Source organism: Leptonychotes weddellii, chromosome 5 (genome assembly GCF_054177405.1).
Source record: "Leptonychotes weddellii isolate Sample4059 chromosome 5, ASM5417740v2, whole genome shotgun sequence".
Classification (NCBI taxonomy): domain Eukaryota; kingdom Metazoa; phylum Chordata; class Mammalia; order Carnivora; family Phocidae; genus Leptonychotes; species Leptonychotes weddellii.
This window is the reverse complement of record NC_138373.1, coordinates 75047194-75073910: the sequence shown is the minus strand read 5'-3', so window position 1 is coordinate 75073910 and position 26717 is coordinate 75047194. Positions and strand designations below refer to the sequence as shown.

General features: G+C 40.2%; 1 protein-coding gene across 2 annotated transcripts in view; it reads left to right on the top strand.

Moving 5' to 3' along the window:
• The window catches only part of STYK1 (serine/threonine/tyrosine kinase 1), a 36771-nt gene extending 12070 nt beyond the window's left edge, over positions 1-24701 (top strand). Inside the window, exons 1-10 of one of the 2 annotated variants that reach the window (XM_081821233.1) lie at positions 364-3774; positions 8959-9106; positions 9558-9692; positions 12455-12721; positions 13497-13678; positions 15285-15368; positions 17711-17919; positions 19511-19551; positions 20166-20262; positions 22798-24701. In XM_081821233.1, coding sequence (XP_081677359.1) covers positions 9061-9106; positions 9558-9692; positions 12455-12721; positions 13497-13678; positions 15285-15368; positions 17711-17919; positions 19511-19551; positions 20166-20262; positions 22798-23002 — 1266 coding nt within the window. In that variant the 5' untranslated portion in view covers positions 364-3774; positions 8959-9060 and the 3' untranslated portion in view covers positions 23003-24701. Of the gene's footprint in view, positions 1-363; positions 3775-8958; positions 9107-9557; positions 9693-12454; positions 12722-13496; positions 13679-15284; positions 15369-17710; positions 17920-19510; positions 19552-20165; positions 20263-22797 lie in introns of those variants that run through there. The other variant, XM_081821234.1, reaches the window with a different exon arrangement.
• Positions 24702-26717: the final 2016 nt, after the last annotated feature.

Genomic DNA, 26717 nt, shown 5'->3' with positions numbered 1-26717 from the left:
ACATCTTAGGAAAGCTACCTAAACTTTCTCCTCATTTTCTGTTTATTCCCTGAACCACCCCGCTCTCTGGCTCTGCTACTGCCTTACAACTATTCTTTTTATGACCATGAGTGATCTCCATTCTGCCTATATCCACTGGGTGACTTTTCTTACCTCTCACCAGCTTCAGGGTCACTTGTCTGAGAGTGATTTGAGATAAACTAACTAGGTTATGGAGGTAAATTCTAGGTAAAGGTGGACAGTTCGGTTATAGACTCAAATGTAGGCAAAAATGAGCAACTTGGGTTTATAGGATGTGAGCAGAACCGTGGGGGCAAGAGTTTCAGGGGTGTGTGGGTGGGCATGAAGCATAGTGGGGATGAGGTGATGGCCATACTCAAGTGCCAAGCCAGCAGGGTATCTATCAGGGTGCATGTGTGGGGGTCCTTTCCATTTGTAGCAGGACCTCAGTAACCAGACTATAGTGTGAAGTTCTTATCTAATGAAAGAAAATTGATTGAAGCCGGAAGAACAGGAAGAGCCTATGCACCTGTGAGACGTTCAGGACAGGACTCCAGATTTGAGAGTGCTTGGGTATTAACTATGAATAACTGGATACCCCTTGTGAAAAATGATCAACTTTATGTCTTCTCAGATTGGGGAGTATGGTAAGAAGAATGGGGAGAAGGAGCTGAGACTATTGCTCTCCTTACTGCCTCCATCAAGATTGGTTCAGGAACTGGGTAAAAATGTAGCCAGCAGATAGGTGGTATCAATGGAATCAGCTAGAAGGAGTTGAGAAATTTAGGACAGGAGGTGAATTAATTAACTAACTAATTAATAATATATCACTATCTAGCATTCTATCTGTTTTATACCTTAGTTTACAGCATTACGGTCTTAGATCCATCTTGTTTAAATCTCCCTTCCTCAACATGATTGTCCAATTCAGGAACCGCCTAGCAGGTGTAATACTTAGACTGTCAAAACATATCTAGTTGATATGAAGAGATTTAAAACCCACATTAACTTTATGATTACTTTACTTCCTCTTCACATACAGGGCTAAATATAGTTAGATCCACAAATATAAATATCTTTTTTTTTTTTAAAGATTTTATTTATTTATTGGACAGAGAGAGAGACATAGTGAGAGCAGGAACACAAGCAGGGGGAGTGGTAGAGGGAGAAGCAGGCTTCCCGTGGAGCAGGGAACCCGATGTGGGACTCGATCCCAGGACCCTAAGATCATGACCTGAGCCGAAGGCAGATGCTTAACAGCTGAGCCACCCAGGTGCCCCCACAAATATAAATATCTTGATAATAGGTGTTTTGTTTTCTTATTCGGAGTTATAGATGCTTACTGATTGGTAGAGCTATGTGACTACCTCCCAGCCTGGGAGATAGGTGAAGGAGGGAGGGAGGAAGGGAGGAAGGGAGAGAATACTACATATTGATTGTCTGTAATGGGCCTGACACTATACTAGGTATTTTACATCAAGTATCCTATAGAACTTTCAACTGCCTTGACAGGTAGATATTGTTGTCTTAACTTACAGGTGGGAAAACAGAGGCTCAGAAAAGTGAGAATGACTTATACGCAGTCATGATGAATGGTGGACCTGAGATTCAAATAGAAGTCTGACTCCAAATCTCCTTCTCTTACCACTATCCCATAGGAAATTACAGGCAGGGTAGGGATAGGAATGAAACTGGAGAGTTTCTGGGGCTGCCGTGATAAGGGTCAGAAGATGCCGGTCTGAAGGAACCTTCAGAATTTGAGAGGCAAGGTGTTATAGCTGGTTGAGGGGTCTTGCTGGTTGCCTGGCCCCTTTTCCAATGTGATTCATTCCCTGCTGCTCTCTGTGGTTCTTCACTGCCCTCAGGAGAGAAAGAGGTGTCCTGCTCCCTAAACTAGGAAGAGAAGGCATGGCAAGGTCAGGTGTTATATAAGCCTCCGGATGCTTGATGAATCACCTGTCAAACCAGAGCTAGAACTCAAACCTCTGACTCTATTATCATAGCACCAGCTCCGTGCTGATTCCACGTCTCCCAACTTCCAGACTGCTCAGCTCTGAAGCACGCTGACCCATTCCTAACGAGGGAATCTGCTGTTTGCTCCTTGCTGTGCAGAACGACGTTCCCAGAAGCGTCTTTTTCGTCTTGCCAGGCGTTTGTTGCTGTTTACTTAGTATTACCTTCTATGTATAGAATCTTTACAGGGACACACCCTGTATGACATAGCACCGAGGTAAACGGCATTTGAGCTGATTTCCTGATTGTGAAATCCCCTGTCCATTTGTCTCTCTGCCTCCCTGGGTCTGGGACTCATTTATCAGAGTATGAGAAAGTGTGTGTGTGTGTGTGTGTGTGTGTGTTCGTTCCTGCAATCTTTCACAAAATGTCTTCCTTCTGTTCTTTTCAGTGTGGCTCCCCTCTCCACAAGAGGGCAGTGTGCTAGGATAGGCTGGAGAAGCGGCAGAGCAACAAGGGGCTCCTCATTTTGGGGGAAACTTCCAAGATTTTTAAGTACCAGAAATCTCCCCACCACCCCTGAATGAAAAGTCTAGCAGAATGAGTAGCCAAGAGGGGGACTGATCCTTGGAAACACATTGTAACTGACAATGTAGCAGCGAGGTGTTTGAGAGAAGCCCCCAGCAGGCGTCTTCTGTTGTGTCCATCAGGTAGGACAAAGGGGACGCAGATGGATCAGAAGCTATTCTGTGTTTAAAGGTGGGAGGTAGCTGCGTGTCCTTGGCTTTTCCCTGATTGAGAATCCTTATTCTGGGCTGGGGAAATTGACGTTCACTAGTGATCTTGGGAAGAGAAAACAATCAGTGGGAGAATATCTAATTTGAGATACATATACGATTTCTGGGCGTTTGAGGTTCGAACGTGGTAGGTGGAGAATTATGGAATCAAGAACACGAGAAATAGAATGATAATTATAATAAAAATAAAATGTCTTGAATTTGTGTAACACCTCAAAGGAAATAAAATGTAATCTCTGTAATCATATTTAAATCTGATGGGGCGTGCAGTGTTACTGCAATTCTTACCTAGATGTTAGGGGGCCTGTCTTGCAATCACGTTGCTCCTCTATAAAGGAAACTTTTCGGGAGCTACCAGGATAGAAGTTAAGCTTCTTCATCTCTACCGTGTAGCACATGCTTTAGGAATTCCTATAGGTACGTAAAAATAAGAAGCAAGAAAAGCTGATAACACTCAGTCTCACTGTTAAAAGGCCTTTGTTTAAACAAGGTCCGGATTCCCAGGCACCACAGGAGACTCTCTTCCAACCATTTCAAAGTGCGTTTCAAGCTCTGGGTTTCTAGGAAGGTGGGGGAGGGTGAAGATCAGAACCACCATAATCCTTCAATATCTGAGAAGAACAGGAGGACAAGGGATTCCCTCTGGGTAACCTCCCCTTCTCTTTGCCTCATCCTCACTAGGCGATACCACGCTGCACAAGGCAAGTTATCTACACTAGTCAGGTTTTCTGGATTGAAAGAGGGTCACCTCTTCAGTGTACTTTCCCTTTACTCTTTGTCCTCTGACAAGTGTGCTTCAGGAGGAAGGTGGAGCCTTGGGTGCTGCATGGTGATTCTACGTCTTAGGCCAGTGCCCTGTCTCCTGGGAGTTCTAGCACCTTTCTGACCCTCAGGCTCACAATGAAAGCTTGCTAGTCCTGGAGACTAGACCCTTTCCCTCCAAAAGCAGAAGGTAGAAAAAGGATTGAGATCAGATCCAGGAAAATGAGCAAACAAAGAAAATGACCCAGCATTCCATGATCTGGTGAGTACTAGGAAAAATTTCTGATGCTACGTTTATTTTCTGAAGAAATTTCGAAGACAGACATGCAGACATTGTCTGTGCCCCTGTAAGATCTTGGAGAACACACTTAAAGGCAGATTCTACTCATCTGCCCTTCCCAAATTATGTCGTATTTGTTGGTGAAGTTTGATTTCAGCATTATGCTTTCTATGATTCTTTTGGATTCTGACATAATTCCTTCTTGACACTATTGGTCTTGTCCATTTGAGTGACAGATGTGTAGTAAAGTAGTTTAAGGAATATTGGGTTTGTAACTAAAAGACTGGGGTATGAAACCTTGCTGTGTCATTTACTTGCTTTTTTATGTTTTAATTTTTTAAAGATTTTATTTATTTATTTGACAGAGAGAGACACAGCGAGAGAGGGAACACAAGCAGGGGAGTGGGAGAGGGAGAAGCAGGCTTCCCGCTGAGCAGGGAGCCCGATGCGGGGCTTGATCCCAGGACCCCGGGATCATGACCTGAGCCAAAGGCAGACGCTTAACTGACTGAGCCACCCAGGAGCCCCGATTCAATTCTCTTTTATGGCTGAATAATATTCCATTGTATCCAAAGTGTATTTCTTTCTTTCTTTCTTTTTTTTTTTTTTTAAAGATTTTATTTATTTATTTGACAGAGAGAGACACAGCAAGAGAGGGAACACAAGCAGGGAGAGTGGGAGAAGGAGAAGCAGGCTTCCCTCTGAGCAGGGAGCCCGATGTGGGGCTCGATCCCAGGACCCTGGGATCATGACCTGAGCCGAAGGCAGACATTTAACTGACTGAGCCACCCAGGAGCCCCTGTTTTAATTTTTTTTTTAACCCTGGCTTATTCAGAACGTAATCTTTCTGAGCCACAGTTTCCTCTATGTGAAAGTGCCTATCATAATACCTGGCACATTGTAGTTGCTCAACGTGTTTATTGGAGCTGAAAACAGGAAGAACAGCTTGCTTTTCAGAATGTTAAAGCTTAAGTAATTTTGGAATCCTGTAGATAGATCTGAGCAGTTCTTTTCTATCTCATTTCCAATTTAACATGTTCATTCCAGTAAATGGTTTTTGGTTTTTGTTTTGTTTTACTAGACAGCTCAAGGATAAGGATGAAGGGGGAGGGGAAGAGAGGGTGAGTGAGGTAGAGGGTGGACTGCCTCAGTCTGGGGGCTGCTACCTCCATATATTTTACCCTCCTCACCTGAACTCTTTGAGTCCTCTGCCTCATAGCTCATAGCTATGAGTAACTCCCTTACCCAATGTGGCATCCATGTGGGCGAATGGGCCACTTGTCTTCATAAAAAGAACATGGCCGGCGGACCCACTTGTGTTGATACACAGGTGGTAAGGTTGAGGGTGAGGCTGGTGTAACATTTAATCATATCTTACGGTAACGGCACCAGGTGTTATACGGAGGTCAATCAAGGAATTTCTCACAACACGTAGGCAGATGGAATACAGGAGAATGGATCTAATTTTTAAAGTTCTCTTTGTAAGTGTATTTTGGTAAGAAGAATTTCTTCTGGATACTCCTGAGTAAATTGTTGACTATATCTGGGAGATGACACTGTGCTCACTGGACAGAAGTGTTGCTAGTAGGAGTTGTGTTATTCTTGCAAATAGAACTGTGTTTGTGTATAATGAAACAGATATAAAGATGTGGCATGGTATTATGCATGTGTTGTGCCTATGTGTAAGAGTTTGGAGAGTTTATGTTTATAGTTAGCTTAATTTCAGTTATAACCATTCACTTGTGTGGTGTCCGGACTGTAATCTTGCGAAGCTTTGGGCTGAACTTTACCCCTCATTTCACTCTCATTTTCTTCCTATTGTATCTCCTTCTTCATTGTGCTATTTCCTACTCTAGATTCTCAATTCAAGAAGGGAGCTGAACTTTTCAATATGCCAACAGAAAGTCAGAAGTGATTGAGAAGAGAGAAAATAAGGAATGATAACCACAAATGAGGGAATAATATTGTTTTAATTAGAACCCTGCCTGAGGAGACTTGGCACTGTTAGATGTAGGTATTTGTAAACTATAGGCAAGCTGTGTACATATTTTCCAACCATTAAATGGAATTATCAAAATAAACAATTTCCCAACTTTACTGGATCCTTGATTCCAATGGCTTCCAATAATCTAGTAATACATGGCACTAAGGAGAGAACTGTGGGATAATGTTTTATATATGTAAGGACCTTACAGTCTAGGTAAGAGAAGGAGTAGCCAATATACATTTTTTTCTTTTTGAAGATTTTATTTTTATGTAATCTCTACACCCAACATGGGCTCAAACTCACAACCCTGAGATCAAGAGTCACATGCTCTACTGACTGAGCCAGCCAGGCGCCCCTACATTTTTGTCTTAACACAGTGAGAAAACTGTCTAGATGTAATCGAAGGGGTAGAGTATTGGTCATATTGTATAGAAATGTTGGTCAAGAACACTGATAGGTTAGAATCTAACCAATAGGAAGAGTCATCCTAGAAGGTTTTGGCATCAAGGCATGTCTTTTCTCAGGTTGACACAGTGGACAGGCAAAGTCATGTGGTAATTGAATATTTAACTGCAGAGAGAAAAGCAATGTGAGAGGAATATTGTTGCTACAAGTGAGTATGAGCATCTTCTGATATAAGCGCTTTGGTGGGCTCTAAAGGTGGTAAGGTTTCCTGTGTAGGCTTCCATGCCTATGGGGTGGGTATGCCTGGTGTGTTCACCTTAAAAATTCTAGACTCATTTCGTATATTCCACATGTCTCCAGCCAAGCTCTAATAGTTGGAAAGAGCTTATTGTACAAATGCCTGGAAAGCCATCTACCGAGTGGCCCTCACCATAGCCCTACACGTTTGTTTTCTTGGTCTAGCATCCTATTATTTTGGGTTTCCAGTTGTTAGTAAGCCTAGCTTCTTTAAAGTATCCATGCCCAAATAAAGATACACAAATGAACCTTGTTCAGGAAATGGAATAGAAGTTCATACTGTATCCAAAGGACCACACTGTGCTCTGTAATAAGTGTGATATGTAGGTGCAAGGGTAAAAGCATGGATTTGAGTCACTGGGTGTGGGTGGGTATGTTTGGCCATGTGCCTGTAGTTGAGTTTGGCCCACCATGAGCAGTTCTAAGTGAGGACACATGTGTACACAGGCCTTTAAATGTCTTCCTTTGGTATGTATTAGTGGGTGTGGAGTTTGGTTTCTGGGCAGAGCTTGCAAGCTGGAGCTGGCTGCTGACCGACTTTTTCTTCCACTTGCACTGTGGTCAAGAGAGATTATGCTCGATGGACTCTGAAAAACAAACTGAGGGTTCTAGAGGGGAGGGGGTGGGGGGATGGGTTAGCCTGGTGATGGGTATTAAAGAGGGCACGTTCTGCATGGAGCACTGGGTGTTATGCACAAACAATGAATCATGGAACACTACATCTAAAACTAAAGATGTAATGTATGGGGATTAACATAAGAATAAAAAAAATTTAAAAAAAAAAAAGAGAGATTATGCTCACAGAACACTCCCCCGGAGAGCCAAACTCGTTAAACTGGCTGCTCCCTGAATGAACACAATTACATCTGATAGTGCACTGAAAAGGAAGTAAGAGGAAAGGAGAACAAGAATGAGAATGGCAGTGAGACATTTTCAAGCAGCTTTTGAATTCTCTGGACTGTGCTAATGTTTTATTATTTAAGGTCTCCTTCTCTACCATCTCAAGGCTCCCTGATTCTTGCCCTAGCACCAGTGCTTTCCTTCCATGTGGTCTTGTGGAATTGTGGAAACTTTCTCAACTCCCTTTCACCTTGCTTTCTCGACTTATAAACTAGATGAGATGGACTTTGTTATCTTATAATTCATTGACTTCATAGATCCCTTGTTATGTACAAGCCCACAGATAAGAAGGTGACTTTCCTCTCCCCAGTTTTCCTCCTGGCCACTCCTCTGTATACATGGGCTTCTGTCAACCAACCACACACCTGTCTTTCTTCTGAGTTGTAAGAAAATTGTCTAATTCTCATCTCCCAATCATGGAGCTTCAAGAATAGTGAAAAGGGGGTGAGGCTGGAACTGGAAGGTTTCTTTATATATGTGTTTCAGGCACTAAGGGACTCTGCCTCAATAAGTCACATTGTGGTTATTAGTATCAATAATAAAGCACAACATGTAATAGAAGACCGCATAATATGGTGAATAGCACTTATGTACAACAGAGTATTCTGTAATTCTGATTTGTAAAATTTTACCTTGTTATCAAATCACTACAAAACTAGATACATACTTAGGATCACCTAGACAGTGAAAAAAAAATCACCGTTCCCCGCCCCCCCCCTGCCGATCCATCAGAATTCATTAGAACCAGGGAGGACTTTTGTTTACCAAGGGCAAAATAAAGCTTGTGTGTATATATATATATATATATACCAGTTCTCTTCAGAAAGAAAGGACCAGGTTTGGGGAGGTGTAATTTCAAATATATGCTGATCATACAGAATTAAAAGTGATGTACCTAAAGAATCTCTGGCTCAGTAAGCAAGAAACTAGTTTACTTGGAGGAGAATTGGGAACTGAATAAATGGAGAAGGATGGGGTAGGAGAAAGATTTTTATTTATTTTATTTATTTATTTATTTTTAATTTTTTATTTTTGTAACTTATGAATATATATATGTATATATTACATAGTTAAAGAGAGAGAAAAAGAAAATGGCTTGGTTCTGATACTCCCTTTAATCTATATACTAGTAGGAATGAATGCCTCTGTCTGTCTATATATAATGACCAGGGGAAGCTCCAATTAAAAAATAAGTGATACACAGAAAAAAAATATTAAACCTGCTTAGGATTATAGGGGAGGTAGATCATTTCCATATAACCCATGGACCACAACTGCTCAGACCAGTGCTGAGAACATGAACTTGAGCATTGGAGCAGGGGTCTTGGGTAGGAGGGGAACCTTTAAATAATTTGAGAAACAATGGCATGAAAGGATAAGGCCAGATCAGGGCTATATTTGTATAATAGAAAAGGGGAAAATGCTAGGAAAAAACAAAGTTCTTCACACTTGAACATCAGGTAGATGGATAGAGATGAATGGATGACTCAGAAAGTTCCAGGTAGCGATGTACTTAATACCTAATGATCTTTTGAGGTATCTTAAAACTCTCTGTATGCTCCATTTGATTTTTTCAGAATAATTTCATCCTTGGGAATTACTCTCAGTGGTGCTCTGTGCATTCTCTGAGAGCCAAGCAAAGGAGTGGACAGTTGTGTGACCTGGGAGATGAGAGAGGCATGGCACGAAAGCTACTGGAATGCAGTCTCAGTGACAAGCTGTGTGGTAAGGACAGACACCACAGATGCCTATCTTCTGATTCTAGGATGACAGAGACGAAGGTCTGCATAGATTCTAGGAGAATGAGTTGACTTCTAGTAGAAATGAAGACGGTGTTCATAAAGGAATGGGCACTCGAGGTCATTGTCTTTGAAGAGGGACAAGTGCCAGTCAGAGATCCAGATGCTGCATCCTTCACCTCAGCAGGAAAAATGAGAGATGAGACACAGAGCACCCTTGATAGGCTGAGAAGTGGGGACACTGGGCTTTCTGATTAGAGAGCTGCTCCCAGTAGTGGTGCCATTGTATGGAAGTGGAGGGGAAGAAGGAAGAAATGATCATTTCACGTATGAGGGTGGGTGAAGGACTACCGGCTGTGTGGGTAGGGGAAGTTGTGTGGACATCAGATTGGGGTTCTTCTTCAATCTCTCCTCCTCCTGCTTGATTTCCTACCCAGTTGTCCGGGAGCAGCAGTATGAGATCATCATCATCCCAACCATTCTGGTTGGCACTTTCCTTATCCTTCTTGCAGTCATCCTGTGGCTTTTTATCAGAGAACAAAGAGCTCAACAACAGTCTCCTGGACTCCAAGGTAAAACTCAAACTGGGGCTGGGAGAAGGGCCGGGGAAAATGGAGATTACAGAAAGTAAGACCCAGGTCTCAATGAGCCCAAGTCTAGAAGGTGAGGTCCCTGCTATGGAAGAGGAGGTATGGGGCCCCTCTTGTGGAGCTGAGGGGAGGTGAGCTCTTCTCTAGGAAGTCATGAGTAGAAACTCAGTATATGCTTGTTAGTTGAAACAACCTTAGGCAAGAGAGGCTTCATGTGACCTGTTTCTATCTTCTTTGTCCTACTGCACTATCAAATATTTGGCCATGTGAGCGTCTACATATTGGGGAGGAAGATTAGTGGGTAAAGCCCAAGGCTTTGTTACCAGCCTCAAAGGATGACATTTACTCTGTAATAGATCCCAGCCCTCCTCTGTGCTCCTGGACTATATGATGAAAAAGGGTAGCCTTCATAGCAGTCTTTGAAGCATTAAGTAGGAGATAATATCCTGTTCTGAAGTACCAGTGAGCATATAATGAAAATGAATTAGCTTACATGAAACTAAGAGTAAAGAGAAGAAAAAAAGAATCATGACAGTGATCAGAAACTGTTTAGTGGCTGAACCCCATTCCCTCTCTAAATGGTAATTGGGTGATGGGCATTAAGGAGGGCACTTGATGTAATGAGCACTGGGTATTATAAGCAACTGATGAATCACCAAATTCTACCCCTGAAATTAATAATGCACTATATGTGAACTAAATTGAATTTAAATAAAACATTTAAAAAATTATCCCAATTCTCTTCTAATTCACTTCCAGAAAAACTTCTCAGAGAGGTTGTCTAAACTCACTCTCATGACTTCTACTTGTCACATTCTCTTTCGAACATACTAAAATAAGGCTTTTATCCCCACCATTCCACCAAAACAATTCTTTCCGAGATTGCCAATAACAGCTATATTGAATCCTCTTCTTAACCTGTCAAAAGCATTTGGAACAATTATGCACCTTCTCCTTCTTGAGACACTTTATTTTCCTTTTAAACCTATAGTCACTCCCTTAATGGTCTCATTTTCAGTCTTATGGATTCAAACCCTTTCTCTATTCTAACTGCAGTCCCCTTGAAATCCAGATTCCTATATTAAACCACTTATTTTGCAGTTTGGATCCAATACACATCTCATATGTAATATGCCCACAGCAAAGGTCCTGAAATTCCCTCACAAATGTCCTCTGGTTTTCTATGAAGTGTTCAGTCTAAAATCCTGCAGATGTCCTTGACTCCTCTTTCTCTCATACTTTGTATCCAATCCATTAGCAAATCCTGTTAACTGTATCTTTAGAAGAAACTCAAGCCTCTCTCCTCTCTCATAGATCGTTGTAATACATTCCTAACTGGTTTCCCTACTTCTCTCCTGGTCCCTTTATGGTTCTCCACAGGACAGCAGAATGATTCTTTTAAGGCCTAAGTCAGTCCTGATCATTCTCGGCTTGGAATAAAGTAAAATATAATTTTTTTTTAGAATAAAAAAAGACAAAATTCTTCCAATGACCTTCCATGTGCTGGGCCCTCTCTGGCCTCATCTTGTATGATTCTCCAATTATCCCACATGGTTCCAGCTGTACTAACTTCATTTCTCTTCCTCAAATATGCCAAGTATGCTTCTTCCTCAATACCTCTGCTCTTCCTGTTCCCTCTGTCTGTAATATCCTCCCTGATACCAGTATGGTTTGCTCTCTAATTGCTTCCAGGCATTTCTCAAATGTTCATCCTATTAGAAAGGACTGTCCTGGCCTTGAAATATAAAATAGCATCACGGATAGCCTCTGATTCTGCTATTTTCCTTTATAACACTCATCTCCTGGTATGTTATTATCTGTTTCCCCTCTCCCCTACCACTAGAAAGTAATCATAAGAATCTGGGCTTTGCCGGGTGCCTGGGTGGCTCAGTTGGTTAAGCGACTGCCTTCGGCTCAGGTCATGATCCTGGAGTCCCAGGATCGAGTCCCACATCGGGCTCCCTGCTCAGCAGGGAGTCTGCTTCTCCCTCTGACCCTCCCCCCTCTCATGCTCTCTGTCTCTCATTCTCTCTCTCGCAAATAAATAAAATCTTAAAAAAAAAAAAATTAAAAAAAAAAAAAAAGAATCTGGGCTTTGCCTATTCCCAACACCTAGAACAGTTCCTGGAATGCAGGATGTGATATTTGCCAAATAAATTGATAGATTAATGAATGAATGGAGGTTTAATGAGAAGAATGAATTTCTCTTTTCCAATGGAGAAAAACTGACTAAGAAAAGGGGAAAGTACCAGAAGATTTTTTTGACTGAGACTCTGGGAAATATGCAATTTGACTTTGGGGACATCTTAAGGGAGGAAGAATAGGCACGGCTTAGAGTTGAGTAGTTATCCATACCTTCCCTCCACCTTTAAAAGCCATTTGATTGACTTAAGCATTAGTCCCCACTGGTAGTTACCACCACGTTTCAGGTATCTGTGGTTTGAGTACCAATTCAGGAACTTCCTTAATTGTTTCCATACTAATACTGAACTGTAATCCTGAGAAAAATAGAAAGAAAATGTCATTACCACTTTCCAGAGGTCCATCTTGAGTTGTCTTAGAAGGAATAGGGTTATTATAAATGTTTTACAAGGTTGGTATTGATGCTGGTTCACAGAAGGTATCCCCACATCGGGCAGAGAGAAAATTGCTAAAGGAACTTCCTTGCCAGTGTGTTCCAGGCTCTGCTTTCCTGGAGTCCCTAGGGTAGGGAAAAGATGATTGGTATCAGCTCTTTGTTCTAGGCATTGCCCCTGTGCCTCCATCTAGGGGCCTAAGCTGGAAGGCAGGAGGACATGGAGGAAGTGTGTTTGTGCCACTGAAGGAGACATCGGTGGAAAGCCTCCTACAAACTACCACTCATGCTCTGGCTAAGCTGCAAGTGCCCCGGGAGCAACTCTCTGAAGTTCTGGAGGAGATCCACAGTGGTAGTTGTGGGGCCATCTATCGAACCAAGATGTGTACTGGGGACCCTGCTAAGCCAAAGAGTGTTGTCCTCAAGGTTTTGAAAGGTAAAAGAAGTGTTTGAGTTCCCTTTCCCTGTTTTACTTTTCCATTGTGAGCCCCCAGCCATGAATGCTAACAAGCTTATAGACATTAAGATGTTAATCAACAAATAGCTGTGATCACAATTGTGAGCAGAGTAAGAAGGGGATAGAAAGTGAAAACTTGAGACAGAAATGTTTTTCTTGGGCTTTTTCCCTAGCTCAGTGTTGCCTGTTGAGGTTGCTAGAACTGATTTTTTCACACTGGATATTAGTGCATGTGGATTTTGAGGTTGTTCCTTCATTTGTCTGCGCTATCACTTTCCCTAATATTGTCTTCTTTCTTTCTTCCTCTTTCCTTTCTTTCCTTCCTTCCTTCTTTCCTTCCTTCCTTCTTTCCTTCCTTCCTTCCTTCCTTCCTTCCTTCCTTCCTCTTTTCTTTTTTTCTCTTTATATGGACCAGTAGTAGCAGATACATAAAACAGAACAAGGATAGGATAAGCACGAATACTAATCAAAAGGCCTAGGCAGTGATAATATTTGAATGTGAGCACTTGTCTATTTAGGCAAATGAGAGTCTATCCAGTTCTAAGGCCTATGATTCTCTGTTTGTTTTGACAAGAAAAAAATCAGTGACCTTGAGAATTATCTTCTAATTAGTTCCCTTTCTCTTTACTTTCTGTCTATACTTATTCTCCTTTGGAGTCTTGAAAATTACCATCTGAGGTTGCTTCCTCCCTCATAGCTCCCATTTTACTGGTGATGTTCTGAGTGCTTCCCATGGTTCATCTGTCCTCCACAGAACCGGCTGGCCTCCACGAGGTGCAGGATTTCTTAGGGCGAATCCAGTTCTACCAGCACCTGGGGAAGCACGAGAACCTGGTGCAGCTGCAAGGCTGCTGCACAGAGGAGCTGCCGCTCTATATGCTGCTGGAGGATGTGGCCCAAGGGGACCTGCTCAGCTTTCTCTGGACCTGTCGGCGGGTGAGCAGCAGGGCAGAGGCATTAGGAAGGAAAGGCTTGACCTGGCTCATTAGCTGGTCACATGTCAAATAGCCTGGCAAACGACAAAGCAGAGAGACATTATAGGAACATAATAATGATTGAGTATCACCATCCCATAGAACTTTTTATGATGGCAGAAAAATTCTCTATCTGCTCTGTTCAAAATGGTAGCCACTAATCACATGCGGCTATGGAGCACTTGAAATGTGGCTGATGTGACTGGGAAATGGAATTTTTAAAATTTTATTTAGTTTTAAATAATAAACTTCTCAACAGCCACATGTGGCTAATGGCTATCATAGTGGGCAGTGCAGATTTAGGGCATGAACTCTCGGCTTTATATCCTACGAGCTGTGTGACTTTGGGCAAGTCATCCCTCTGAGCCTGAATTTTCAGCATCTGTACAATGGGAATAATAATAAGTTATTATTAAAATTAACAGAAATTATGCATGTAAAAACTATTGTTAGTATTGACTGTAATTTTATTGCTGTTAGCCTTAAATGTGTCTTCTATTCCGTAACATCCCTCTAGTATGCCAGGGTTGACGAGGAGACATTCAGCTTGAAAGTTTTTGTACTTCAAATTCATATTTAAAAAAATGTAAATGTGTAGAAATTTCCAGGCTAAAGTGCAAGTCCTCTTGCTTGCAGTTTTTCTGCTTCTCTACATATTCCTCTTTCTGAAGTACTGCATGTTTCCCTAGTTAGTTCCTCACTTACCAGTGAACAAGTTCAATATTAATCAAGCCTCCTCAAAAGACTGATTACTTTACCGCTAAATGTGTATGATAAAGGGACCCTGTTAATGCCTTACATCCAGTGGTGCAAATGGGACAATGCGCAAGTCTTTAGGCATTTAAGCCTTTGTAAGAGGTTATTTATTCATCTGTAACTTGTTCTCTGCTCTAACTTCGCTATTCTATTTTTTAAAATGATTATGCTTCTCTATTTTAGACCATTTACACATGCTTCTCTCATTACACCAAACTTCTCCCTTTCCTTTTTTTTTGCATAGTCATTGTCCACCCATCCTTCAGATCTTTTTTTGTCACCATCATATGCTCTCTTTTTCATCTCCTTCATGGAGCTTATAAATATGTAACCATATATTTATGTATGATTATTTGATTCTGATGTCACACTTTAAGTTCCAGAAGGCAGCAGACATGTTTATTTTGCTCACTCTTGTGTTCTGAGTTCCTAAGATGGAACCTGGCACATAGTAGTCATTCAATAATGTGTTGAGTTAATGTGCTTAATTAATCACACACACATAGTGCCCCAGGAAAATTGTTGCTTTATCCAGGGGATAGTCTTATGATATCTGTCTTTCCTACCTGCTATTCTGTTCTTCCTTCATTCTGTTATTTATCTACATTCTTTATTGTTTTTTTTAGGTCAATCTATCATTGTACTTCTTTGTATATCTGAGAATCTCTCATATTAGCCTCTCCTTGAATCTTCATCCCTATGTTTTTGTATCTTTGCCTTGATATCTGCATTTAAGAATATCTCTGCCCCTATTTTATTTTTTAGATCTGTTCATGTCATTTTGATATCATGTTTTTTCTTTGGCTCTTTAGGATGTGATGACCATGGATGGCCTTCTCTATGATCTCACAGAAAAACAAGTATATCACATCGGGAGGCAGGTCCTCCTGGCTTTGGTAAGTCTGGGAAAAATGACAACAGATGGTATGGATTTTTCTTGTTAGTCTGATATTTGACATCATATTTCTCATATTTATATTTCCAAATGGGGTATAGATTATAAAGAAAATCAGATGGAAGTTAAGGGTCAGAAACTCAAGCACTGATAAATTGTTTTCAGTTCTTTCTTTATGAAATTATTTAGATAATATACACAGGATTGATAATTCTAGGCAGAAAGTCGTCAACTTAGGGTTTGTAGAAGGAACAGGAAGGATTTTAAAAGGTTTCTCAGTCTTAAAGGTCAAAAACCAGGGCCAAGAGTTATATGCTTGACACTCTTACTTCCCCATATACACTAATATTAAGAGATGTAAAATGGCAAATAGCGAGCGAGTTCGGAGGAGACACGGGAAGAGAAACCAAGTGGGTGAAAGGCTGCAGAGCTAGATGGAAGTGCACAATTTTATGCCTGAAAAACAAGAAAGACGAGTTCAGAACACATTTCACTGGAGACTTGCTTTGATACTGAATGTGATAGGAAATACATATACTTTAAAAAGAACAAGGAACATGGAAAAGAAGAAATAAGGGGCAACAGTGAGATCATTCCTTCATTTAAACCAACTTAAATAAAGAGGTAAGAGAAAAAAAGGGTTTAAGAGGGTTTAAGAGGAAAAAAAAATGTACCTTTACCAGAATTAGTCAAGAAATTTAGATGACAATTTCTATGAAGTTATTTAGATAACTTTACTTAAAATTAGCATTTGCTATATAGAAAATCAGGCTCTGTGAAGCTACTATTTTAAGTATTTGAATATATCTTGCCTCCTTGAGGTGTGAAATGTACTAGGGATCTAAATGGAATCTGGGAAAGCTTAGAAAAGAAGCAGTGAGGTGAAAAGGAGCAGTAGTTACAGCCGAAGTTCCCATGGGGCACAAGGAGAGAGCACGTCGTAGAAATGAGTATTATCTACAGTGTTTGGAGGTCCTAGTTGGGATGCTCCCTTGATAAAGTTAGGGTGTCAGGATACAGCCTACCTTGTATTGTGAACCTCAATTGCAGTGGTGCCCCACAGAGATGCATTGATCAGGGCTCTGGGTTACCAGTTACAAGGCATTGTCATACTATTTTTTTTTTTTTCTTACTTTGACAACCTCAAAGTCACTACATTCTTTATTCTTCTCAGGATAGTATAATTTCTTTGTTTAAAACCTCACCTCACCAGGGACAGAAAGCTGCTAGTTACTGTTTCCTTCATCATTAGTGACTGGAAATGACCATCTTAACCCCCCCCCCTTTTTTTATGTCATTCTTATTTAGCAATCATAGACCTCAATCTCTAGCTCTTTGGTCATGTATAGCTTTTCAACTTCTTATGCCTTGAATAGCCTGATGTTGGGGGAATGATTGCAGCAAATCATTGTCATCCAGGCGCAATGGTTTTCAAATGCTTTGTTGGTTGTGCTAGAATCATTGTGATACTTCTTAAAAATAGAGATTACTAGGTTATTCTCCCTAGATTTTGGTTAAGTAAAGCTGGGGCAAAAATCGTAAGTTTTTAAAAAGCTCTCAGGCAATTCTGATTTGTAGGCTGGCTTGAGAATTATTAGAATTTGTAATTCTGGGCGCCTGGGTGGCTCAGATGGTTAAGCATCTGCCTTCGGCTCAGGTCATGATCTCAGGGTCCTGGGATCGAGTCCCGCATCAGGCTCCCTGCTCCTTGGGAGCCTGCTTCTCCCTCTGCCTCTCTCTCTCTCTCTGTCTCTCATGAATAAATAAATAAAAAAATCTTTAAAAAAAAAAAAGAATTTGTAATTCTAATTCCTATGAATTAGAATACCTGCTTCTGGTCACTACCACTCCAAACTGTGTGACCTGATGTAATCATTTAGATTTATCTGACCTAGTTATTTTAGGGACAAAATGAGATGATATAAAGCTCTGTGTAAATTCATTATTATGACACTCAATTTCACTATGTATATATTACCTTGTTTGGGGGACTGCTGCTAGAAACTTGAAACCTGCTTCCTTTTCCAGGGTGTAGCTGGATCCTATCTGAGAGAAATGTAAATTCAGGCAGGGGTCAGAGCTTGACACAGAGTGGGTGATCATACTTTCCAAACCCACTATTAATGCTGTTTGGATTATTTGCTCAGTTTGGTAATCCTAAACATAATGCAAAAATGTCTGATTCATTATGGTGACTTGGAAGTGATATGTCATTATCAATGAGACTTGTTCAGAGTTGAAAATGTCCTTGTCTTTTTGAGGATTCCTAGGACTGCTTCTTTTTGTCTGTGACTCGAGCCATGAACTCAGACAGCTGATCCATCTTTGATCTTGTGCTTACAGGAATTTCTCCAGGATAAGCATCTGTTCCATGGGGATGTGGCAGCTAGGAATATCCTGATCCAAAGTGATCTTACTGCTAAGCTCTGTGGACTGGGCCTAGCTTATGAAGTCCATGCCCGAGGGGCCATCCCGGCTACTCACAACGTGCCTCTCAAGTGGCTCGCCCCAGAACGGCTTCTGCTGAGACAAGCTAGCATCAGAGGAGACATGTACGGTTTGTTCCTGCCCTTTGGACTTCTTCCCTTCTTGACCTAGATGTCCCCCAGTTCCTGACCATGACTGTATCTGTTGTCAATTATGTCTACATGTGAAATCTCTACTTAGAAGTCAGACAGACTCTCCAGGAGAAATGTGTGTTTTGTGACAGAGCTCATATTTGACATCTGGCTGCAATCCTTTTTAGTGCCTTTTAAAGTATTCCTTCTGTATTAGATTAGCAGCCTTAATCAGAAAAGAGAAAAGTGAAAAGATTATTCATACCAATATCCAAGGACTTAATCTAGTAGATTCCTTTTTATCTGAAGGAGGTGGGTCCACTTAATCAAAAGTTCAGTTAAACCAGGAATTATTAGAATAAAAAGAAATATACATACTTTGAATAATTTACTTTGACTTAAAACATATAAATGTACATTTATTGATTGATCTTTTGGGGGAGGGCCAAAGCCTTTTTTATGAGGACTGACCTGCTAAATGAAGTTATACACTGTATTTCTTGTATAAATAGCATCCATAACACATTATTTTTGAGTTTCAGCTTGGGATGATTTTGAGTGAGAAATCTGAAAAAAAATGGTGAAGCAATTTGACTGCAGATGTTTATTATTATTTTTTCCAATTTCCTACTGTTGGGCTCACCCACACAATTTGACAACGCTTTCTTTTTAGCAGTGTATCTTTATAGAATACTTTCAAAGCATTCAACCTAGTTTTCAGGAGCTAATACTTTTTTGCATTTATATTTAATTGATTACATAATTGCATTGATGCATCTGATGGTATAAACAGTACTGGAAAGAATCACAATTGACTTTCGGTAACCATATAATTCAGCAGCTTGGCGAAGCACATAGATGTAACATATAATATCTTACTAGTATTAATGTCATGAGCAGCAGAGGAAATTTAGAACATCAGTTAATACGGTGAGTCAATTAAGAGATTTCCATTGCTGCCTCACTGACATCTGCTTTTCAGTAGAGGTCTGGGAGTAATAAGCTTAACTGGGAAATACTGCTCGTTTAATGTGGTTTATAGAATAGTGAAATTAACATGTCTTAAATCATATTGCTGTGGCAAATATCTATTCTCATTATATGTAAAGCTTGTTTTGTTAACATTTTTCCTAGGTTTGGGCAGTTAGATCTATTGAGGAAATAGATAAATGATAAACCTCCCTGAGACTTGTGCTAAGTTACTAAAGGCTAGAATTTCGGCAGGAATGAATGGAAAGGATGAAAAAGATGTGGAAGGTAATTTCTTTATGTTTGGGTAGATGTGTTTGTGTGTTTCCATAAACACACATACACACAATTCAGCAAATGATAGTAAACATCTATTAATGTGAAATATAGAAGAAAGGAGACATAAATCCAGTCTGCAAAGAGATTAGACTTGAAGGGGATTGAACAGAAATGCTTTCTAATGCTTTCTAATTACTTTGCTTATGTTATGAGACACCTTTAATTCCCCTTCATTGCCTTTATAGGGTTCTTACTGAAGGCCCCTGATAGTTTAAGTGAGCTCTCTTTAGGAAAGGCAGAAATATAAATTAAGTAAATGGCTTTGTTTCTTTCACAGCTGGTCCTTTGGGATCCTGCTTTATGAGATGGTGACTCTAGGTAAGGAGGGTCCCTAAGGTAGTAACTGTATGCAAATATACAAGTATGTTTATTTGGGCGGGAGATGGCATATGCTATGGGAAGAGGTTTCAGTATGATCTCTGAGGTTTGAACTGGGCTGATATGAAATCCCTCTCCTCCTTTTAACTTTTTTTTTTTTGCTTTCTTTTTCTTTTTTTCCCCTCAACGCTTTACTAATTCCAAAAGAGGTTTTAAAATCCAAAGAATAATTCCAAGAATGATTTTGTATAAACATAAATATGTTGTCCTTAGATTTATAAACCTATCTGATAGCGAAAATACAGTACTTTCCCATGTTTGGGGAGTGGAGGGCAGGTCTCATTTCTCACTTTGCTCTGTTACTTTTGTAAAAACTCAACATTTTCCTAAATTATCAGTTTTTTTCCTCCCAAACACCTTTTTTTTTTACTCCAAAACTCTCTAAGCTATATTCTTACTTGATCACCAGGGAGCAACTATATTGTATCTAGCATTTTTCCTTTGGCTCTACCTTTTGCAGGCAGTTAGCCCAGGTGGATGTAGAGTCATGTTATAGTTCATATTCTAGAGGACCTAATATTCCCTTGCTACTCTCATTTTTTTCATGCCAACAGGGGCACCACCATATCCTGAAGTCCCTCCTACCAGCATCCTACAACATCTCCAAAGAAGGAAAATAATGAAGAGACCCAGTAGCTGCACACATACCATGTAAGTGGTTTTTAGGGTCTACTCTTCTCTCATTGCAACCTCTTTTTGATCCCCATCAACCGTGCCCTTTTAAAGTGGCTCAGATAATCCCTAGCTGTCCTTTATATGCTAATACACAGCCTTAGACACACCTATGCAATAAAATACATCTGCTCATATATCATATATACTTATATATGTATGTATGTATATGTGTGTGTATACACACAAAAACACTCAGTGTTGAGGCAACAACTGAAAACTGTATTAGGAATCTAAGTTGATAAAATTTAGTTCTTCCAGAAGCTTCTAAAATAGGTAGGAAGTGGACCAAATCCAATGTAAATACAGTAGTGTTTTGCTTGTCTAAATGTCAGTATCAGTCAGAGACTACCAGCCTCAGTTCTAATATCGCTGCCATAAAAATCCATTGCTCTAGAGTTTTTTTTTTTTAAGATTTTATTTATCTGTCAGAGAGAGAGAGCACAAGCATGGGGAGTGGCAGGCAGAGGGAGAAGCAGGCTCTCCGCTGAGCAGAAAGCCCGACGTGGGACTCGATCCCAGGACTCTGGGATCTTGACCTGAGCCGAAGGCAGATGTTTAACTGACTGAGCCACCCAGGCGTCCCTCCATTGCTCTAGAGTTACTCACTGGCTCTTATTTAGTACTTAACTTTTAAAAAATATTGACTATTTTTCCAGGTCTGAGCAAATTAGAAGCCAACCAGAAGGGGGTAGAAAGAAATTAGAAAGATAGGAGAAGGAGTATCCAATAATGTCAGCAGAAGGGGACAGCTGATGAGCCAGTGCAGAGGCAGAAAATGGAAAAATTAAAAATTATACACAGAATTTTATAACCTATAAATTACAAAAAGGGATTGTTATAGAATATAAGAAAAGGTTAAAATATTTATAAGAAGTCAGGGGAGAATATATTAATATAAATTTCTGATAAAATTATTGCTATTTTAATGTATGGGGATTAACATAAGAATAAAAAAAAATTATTGCTATTTTATAAATTTTTCAGCATTAAAAGGGTAAATTTCCATCACCCTAGTTCCCCACCAATAAAGTTACTGTATCAAGCAGATTATAAATGTTAAATATCATAACTATATACATTTATATATATACACACTCACACACATGCATGTATATAATATAATAATACTGCCTGGGTATACTGGAATGACTGTTGAAAAATATTTCTTATAGGCTTTTTCTATGTGTAAAAATCTGTCCTTTATTTTGGGGGAGGGGAGACACTTAACCAATAAAGTATACAATCTTGAAGAATTTAATATTTGGGTGAGGAGATATCTAAAACAACCTGAAAATCAACTTAAAGTGGGAGGCAACATAAAAGAAGGATTAAAAGCTCAGACTCACATCACAGGGTCAAAAAAACACATGTCCACTCCTAGTCCTGTTACTTTACTGAACATTGTTTACTTACCTGAAAATAGGTATAATGATAATCATACCTCTACGTTATTGTGAGGCTAAAATAAAATAATGCATGTTAAGTTCCACTACCATGCCTTATAAAACAAGTAAGTTCTTGCTACATGTTATCAGGGTTATTAAATTAGCATCTTTTACACAGTCTCACTGTACAATAGTAAAGAGTGTGGGAGACTCAGCGTGGGCTGAGGCTTATAAGGGAAGGCTGCATAGAAGGATTGAGATCTAAAACAAGCCCGCAGGACATGACGACCATCGAGAGGATGCTCAAGGAATCGGGCATAGCACGAGCAAAGACAGAGTTGGGTGTTAACAACCACATCAGAGGCATAGCAAGACATTGACTTGGCTGGAGGAGAGGGGTTCAGTTAGGCAAGGTCTCTGAGGCAGAGAAGCTAGCAGGTAGGATGTCGGTTTTACATGGCAGACTGTGGGAAACCACTGTAGGTTCTTGAGAGGGATGAGACATGACAAGAAGTGTTCGATAACAGACTACATTATTAATTCTTTGTAAACTGGATTGAAGAAAAGACAGCTTAAAGGTGGTGAGTACTTTTGTCTAGATTAAGGCAATTTCTTGGAGAAGCTAAATAATAAAAGAGGGCAATGACCTGGATTAATGAAAGGAAACATCTAATTAATTAGATTATTCAAAATTAGTGTGAATCATATTATTCCATAACTTCTTATTTTGTTGGCTGCGAGGTAGCTTTTACTGGGAGATACCTTATAGCAATGGTGGGGAATGCTACAAGTTAGTAACATCTAAAGGATGAGAACACTTAACTTCTGAGAGTTTTGGGCAATAGAAAGAAAAACTTGTTCTGTCATACTGATTCTAGTTTGAGAAATCTTCAGTCGTTCTTCTTATAAAAAGGGCCCTGATGAGAAGACGATATTAAGTGATTTAATACTAAGAGGATAAGAAGGAATATTATTCTCTGGAAAAACAGGAGAGGACAGTGAGAAGTAGATGAATGACTGCGGGTTTTTTTATTGTTGTTGTTGTTAAGGTGTGTTAGGAGAAGAGACAACGTTCCTCAAACATTTGCCTTGTCAAGGAAGTCAGTTTCTCTTGTTTCCCTCTCAGGTATGGTCTTATGAAGTCCTGCTGGCGCTGGAGTGAGGAGAGCCGCCCCTCACTTAAAGAGCTACATTCACGCCTAGAAATCGCCGCTCGAACTGCAAATGACAAAGCTGTGTTGCAAGTACCCGAGTTGGTGGTGCCTGAACTGTATGCAGCCGTGGCAGGTATCAGCATGGACAGCCTCTCCTACAGCTACAGCATCCTATGAAGATCTTGGGGAAAGAAACATTTATGAGTGATCATATACTATTGGAATGGATTCCTCCGAGAACGGAGAATAGCTTTCTAGTGGGACATAAAGGGACAAATAGGATATTCCCCTACACATTTCCCTAGATACCCAAAATGATGCCAGATGAGGCTCTACACTCCATATACCCTGGAGACTGAGAAGTATAGTTTCATTTCTGCTGTCCCAATCCCGAAGACCCACAGTAGATGTGGTGGATAGTACCATTGCAAAGAAAATCTTAGAAATCCACGTTTGTCTGGCATTGCACAAACAAGCTGGTCCTCCCACCACAGACTGGTTTCCTCTTGAAGCATGCTTTCATCTAGATTATAGAGTCCAGAGAAGTTGGGAGTCAACTGATGGAATAAGGAGCCGAAAAAGAAGTTGATGAGAAAGAAAATCAAAAGGTTCTATTTGCTCAGGAGTACAGACGTGGACCAAGGTCATCCTTCAAAGAGAAGGTGGAGGAAGGAGATAAAGTTCTTCAGTCCTGGTCCGTTCATGCAGGACTGGAGGAGGACCATGTAGGAAAACTTCAGAGTTTCCTTTTGGGTATAGATAAGAGGTAGATAGTCTCTTCTTATCTAATTATGAGACAAGTGAACTTGGCTGGAACTACTTTTAACTAGAAGCTGGAGAGGTCCTTTCACGATTAAGAACATTCAACAGCTATTGTTCATCAGACTAGCTTCCTGGTCCCCATAAAACTAGGGAGACTGAGCCTAGAGAGCCCATTAGGCTGTGATGAATATATAGTTGACCCTTGAACAACATAGGTTTGAACTATGTGGGTCCACTTATACATGGAGTTTTTTTCTTGATAAATGCAGTGCAGGCCTGTAAATGTATTTTCTCTTCCTTATGATTTTTTTCTCTAGCTTAATTTACTGTAAGAATACAGAATGTAATACATAGAACATACAAAATATGTGTTGACTGTTTATATTTTTGGTAAGGCTTCTGGTCAACAGTGGCTATTACTAGTTAAGTTTTGGGGGAGTCAAAGTCATATGCAGATTTCTTTTTTTTTCTTTTTTTTTATTTATTTGAGACAGAGAGAACGAGAGAGAGAGCACATGAGAGTGGGGAGGGTCAGAGGGAGAAGCAGGCTCCCCGCCGAGCAGGGAGCCCGATGCGGGACTCGATCCCAGGACCCTGGGATCATGACCTGAGCTGAAGGCAGACGCTTAACCATCTGAGCCACCCAGGCGCCCTATACGCAGATTTCTGACTGTGCAGGGTTCGGCACACTTAATCCCTGTGTAGTTCAATGTACTATGTACTATGTGTGTATTTAATAAGTAGGAAATGTGAAAGCCAAGCAAGAATGCTTAGTAGTCCAGAAGGTCTTTAAAAGGGTTAGAAAAGGATGTAATCTGAGACAGAAGGATGGTAGCTTCTGATTCAATCATTCGTTGATGTACTGTGAAACTTTATTTCATTAAATTAATATTTATTGAGTAAAGTAGGATTTTCTAGTATACAGCTGCCAAATCTCTACAATAGGATAAAAGTAAATAAATGGAAGTTAATGTCAACAGAAAAATTCAGGAGACAATCTGCATTGTCAGAAGACTGGTTCCTCAGGTGTAAAGTGGGGATAATACCTACCTACCTCACAGGGTTGTTGTGAGGACTGAACAAGAATATATGTTTGTACAGTATTTGGCTCATATGTGCTCAGTAAATGGTAGTTTCCTTTCTTTTTGCCCCGCCTATCCTAGAATCTTTCATATCTTTTTCATTTAAAATCTACTGTAGCCAGGGGTGCCTGGGTGGCTCAGTCGTTGGGCGTCTGCCTTCAGCTCAGGTCGTGATCATAGAGTCCTGGGATCGAGCCCCACAACGGGCTCCCTGCTCCCCGGAAAGCCTGCTTCTCCTTCTCCCAGTCCCCCTGCTTGTGTTCCCTTTCTCGCTATGTCTCTGTCAAACAAATAAATAAAATCTTTAAAAAAAAATAATAAAATCTACTGTAGCCAGAAAGAGAACCTCAGTCTGTCAGTCACACCTCAAGGCAGGACATACTGAAGGATGGCCTGGTAGAAGTACCACATGACTAAAATAATGAGCTCATCACTTTTGTATGAGCTTCTGGATGATGACAGTAGCCTTCTACAATTTGAAAATACTGAAAATATGGTGATGACAATGTACTTGAACATGTGATCTATGGTTTTACTTTTTTATTTTTCTTATTATGTTCAGTTAGCCACTGTATAGTATGTCATTAGTTTTTGATGTAGTGTTCACTGATTCATTAGTTAAGTATAACTAACCCAGTGCTCATCCCAGCATGATCTATGGTTTTAAAGAACACTCTGGGTGCTCTGGGAGGGACACCGAAGGCTGCTATAGAAAGTTGACTGGCAGTTGACAATTTTGTAGAAGTCGGAATCTGAATGAGGTCATGATTAGTCATCCAGCTGAATAATGATTCTTGCCCCGGTAGGAGTACCACATGACTAGTAAGGATTTAAGGGGGTGTTAAATTGCAATAGGGAGAAGGGAGGTACAGCAGCTTGGCACAAAATGATAAAGTCCTATGGAATCTCATTGTTGTTGCTTGTCTGTTCATGTAAGTCAAATTTACAAAATATTTATGTATTAATTCAAATATTTAAAAAAAAGGTGAGTGTTAGGGCCAACTGTGCCAGGCACTGTTCCAGATGTTGGATAAAACAGAGAGCTTTTGATTACAGTCTAGAAAGTAAGAGACTTTAGGTATATGTTTGTGTGGGTATAATTACAAATTGTGGTAAGTGCTACGAAGAAAAACTACGGGATAGTAAAAAGAAATGTAAAATGAGGACCTCCCTGAAGAAATGGCATTTAAACACAGACCTTTTTTTTTTTCCCTAAAGATTTTATTTATTTATTTATTTGACAGAGAGACACATCGAGAGAAGGAACACAAGGGGGAGTGGGGAGAGGGAGAAGCAGGCTTCCGCTGAACAGGGAGCCCGACCTGGGATCATGACCTGAGCCACCCTGGTGCCCCTAAACTCAGACTTTACGGGTAGGTCCCGCAAACCTGACAAAGAGTGAGAAGAAGAGCCATCTGGGAGAGGGAAGTGGGGCTATATGTGTGAAAACTCTGGGGCAAGGAAAAAGGCATAAATTGTTTGAGGAACTGCAAGTCGGCAAGTGGATGGGGGCATAGTGAGGTTAGGAGGAAAGTGGTACATAATTAATCAGAGCATTGCTCTTTCATACTGTATGTTAATAGTTGTTTTGGTAGGAGGGAAAGCAGCAGACAATTGCTATTTAAAATTTTTACCCTTAATTTTATTTGTTTTTCTGGATATAGGTTTAGAAAAATGGATACAGTGATTATTTATTCTAAGAAAACTGGGTCTTTCCCATTACTTGGCCAGGCTTTCTACAAAAGGGGGATTATATTTTTGGCATTTTAACTGGTCAGCCAAACCAGGTATTTCTGAGCTAATGAGTGGAAAAGAGAATAAAAATATTTACCATTCAATTAAGTTTAATCTGGGCTAGGATTTGTTTTATTGTTTTGATTCCACCCTCCCCGGATCTTGTTTTTCCAATTTATGCTTTATTGTTTAAAAAAGCCTCTAACATAGCTAGGAACTGAGCAAACACGCACCTGGATACAGTGTCTAACTGAAAGTTGAAAATGTAGTTTAACTTAGAATAGTCTGAACCAGTAGTTTCAAATCACACTCAT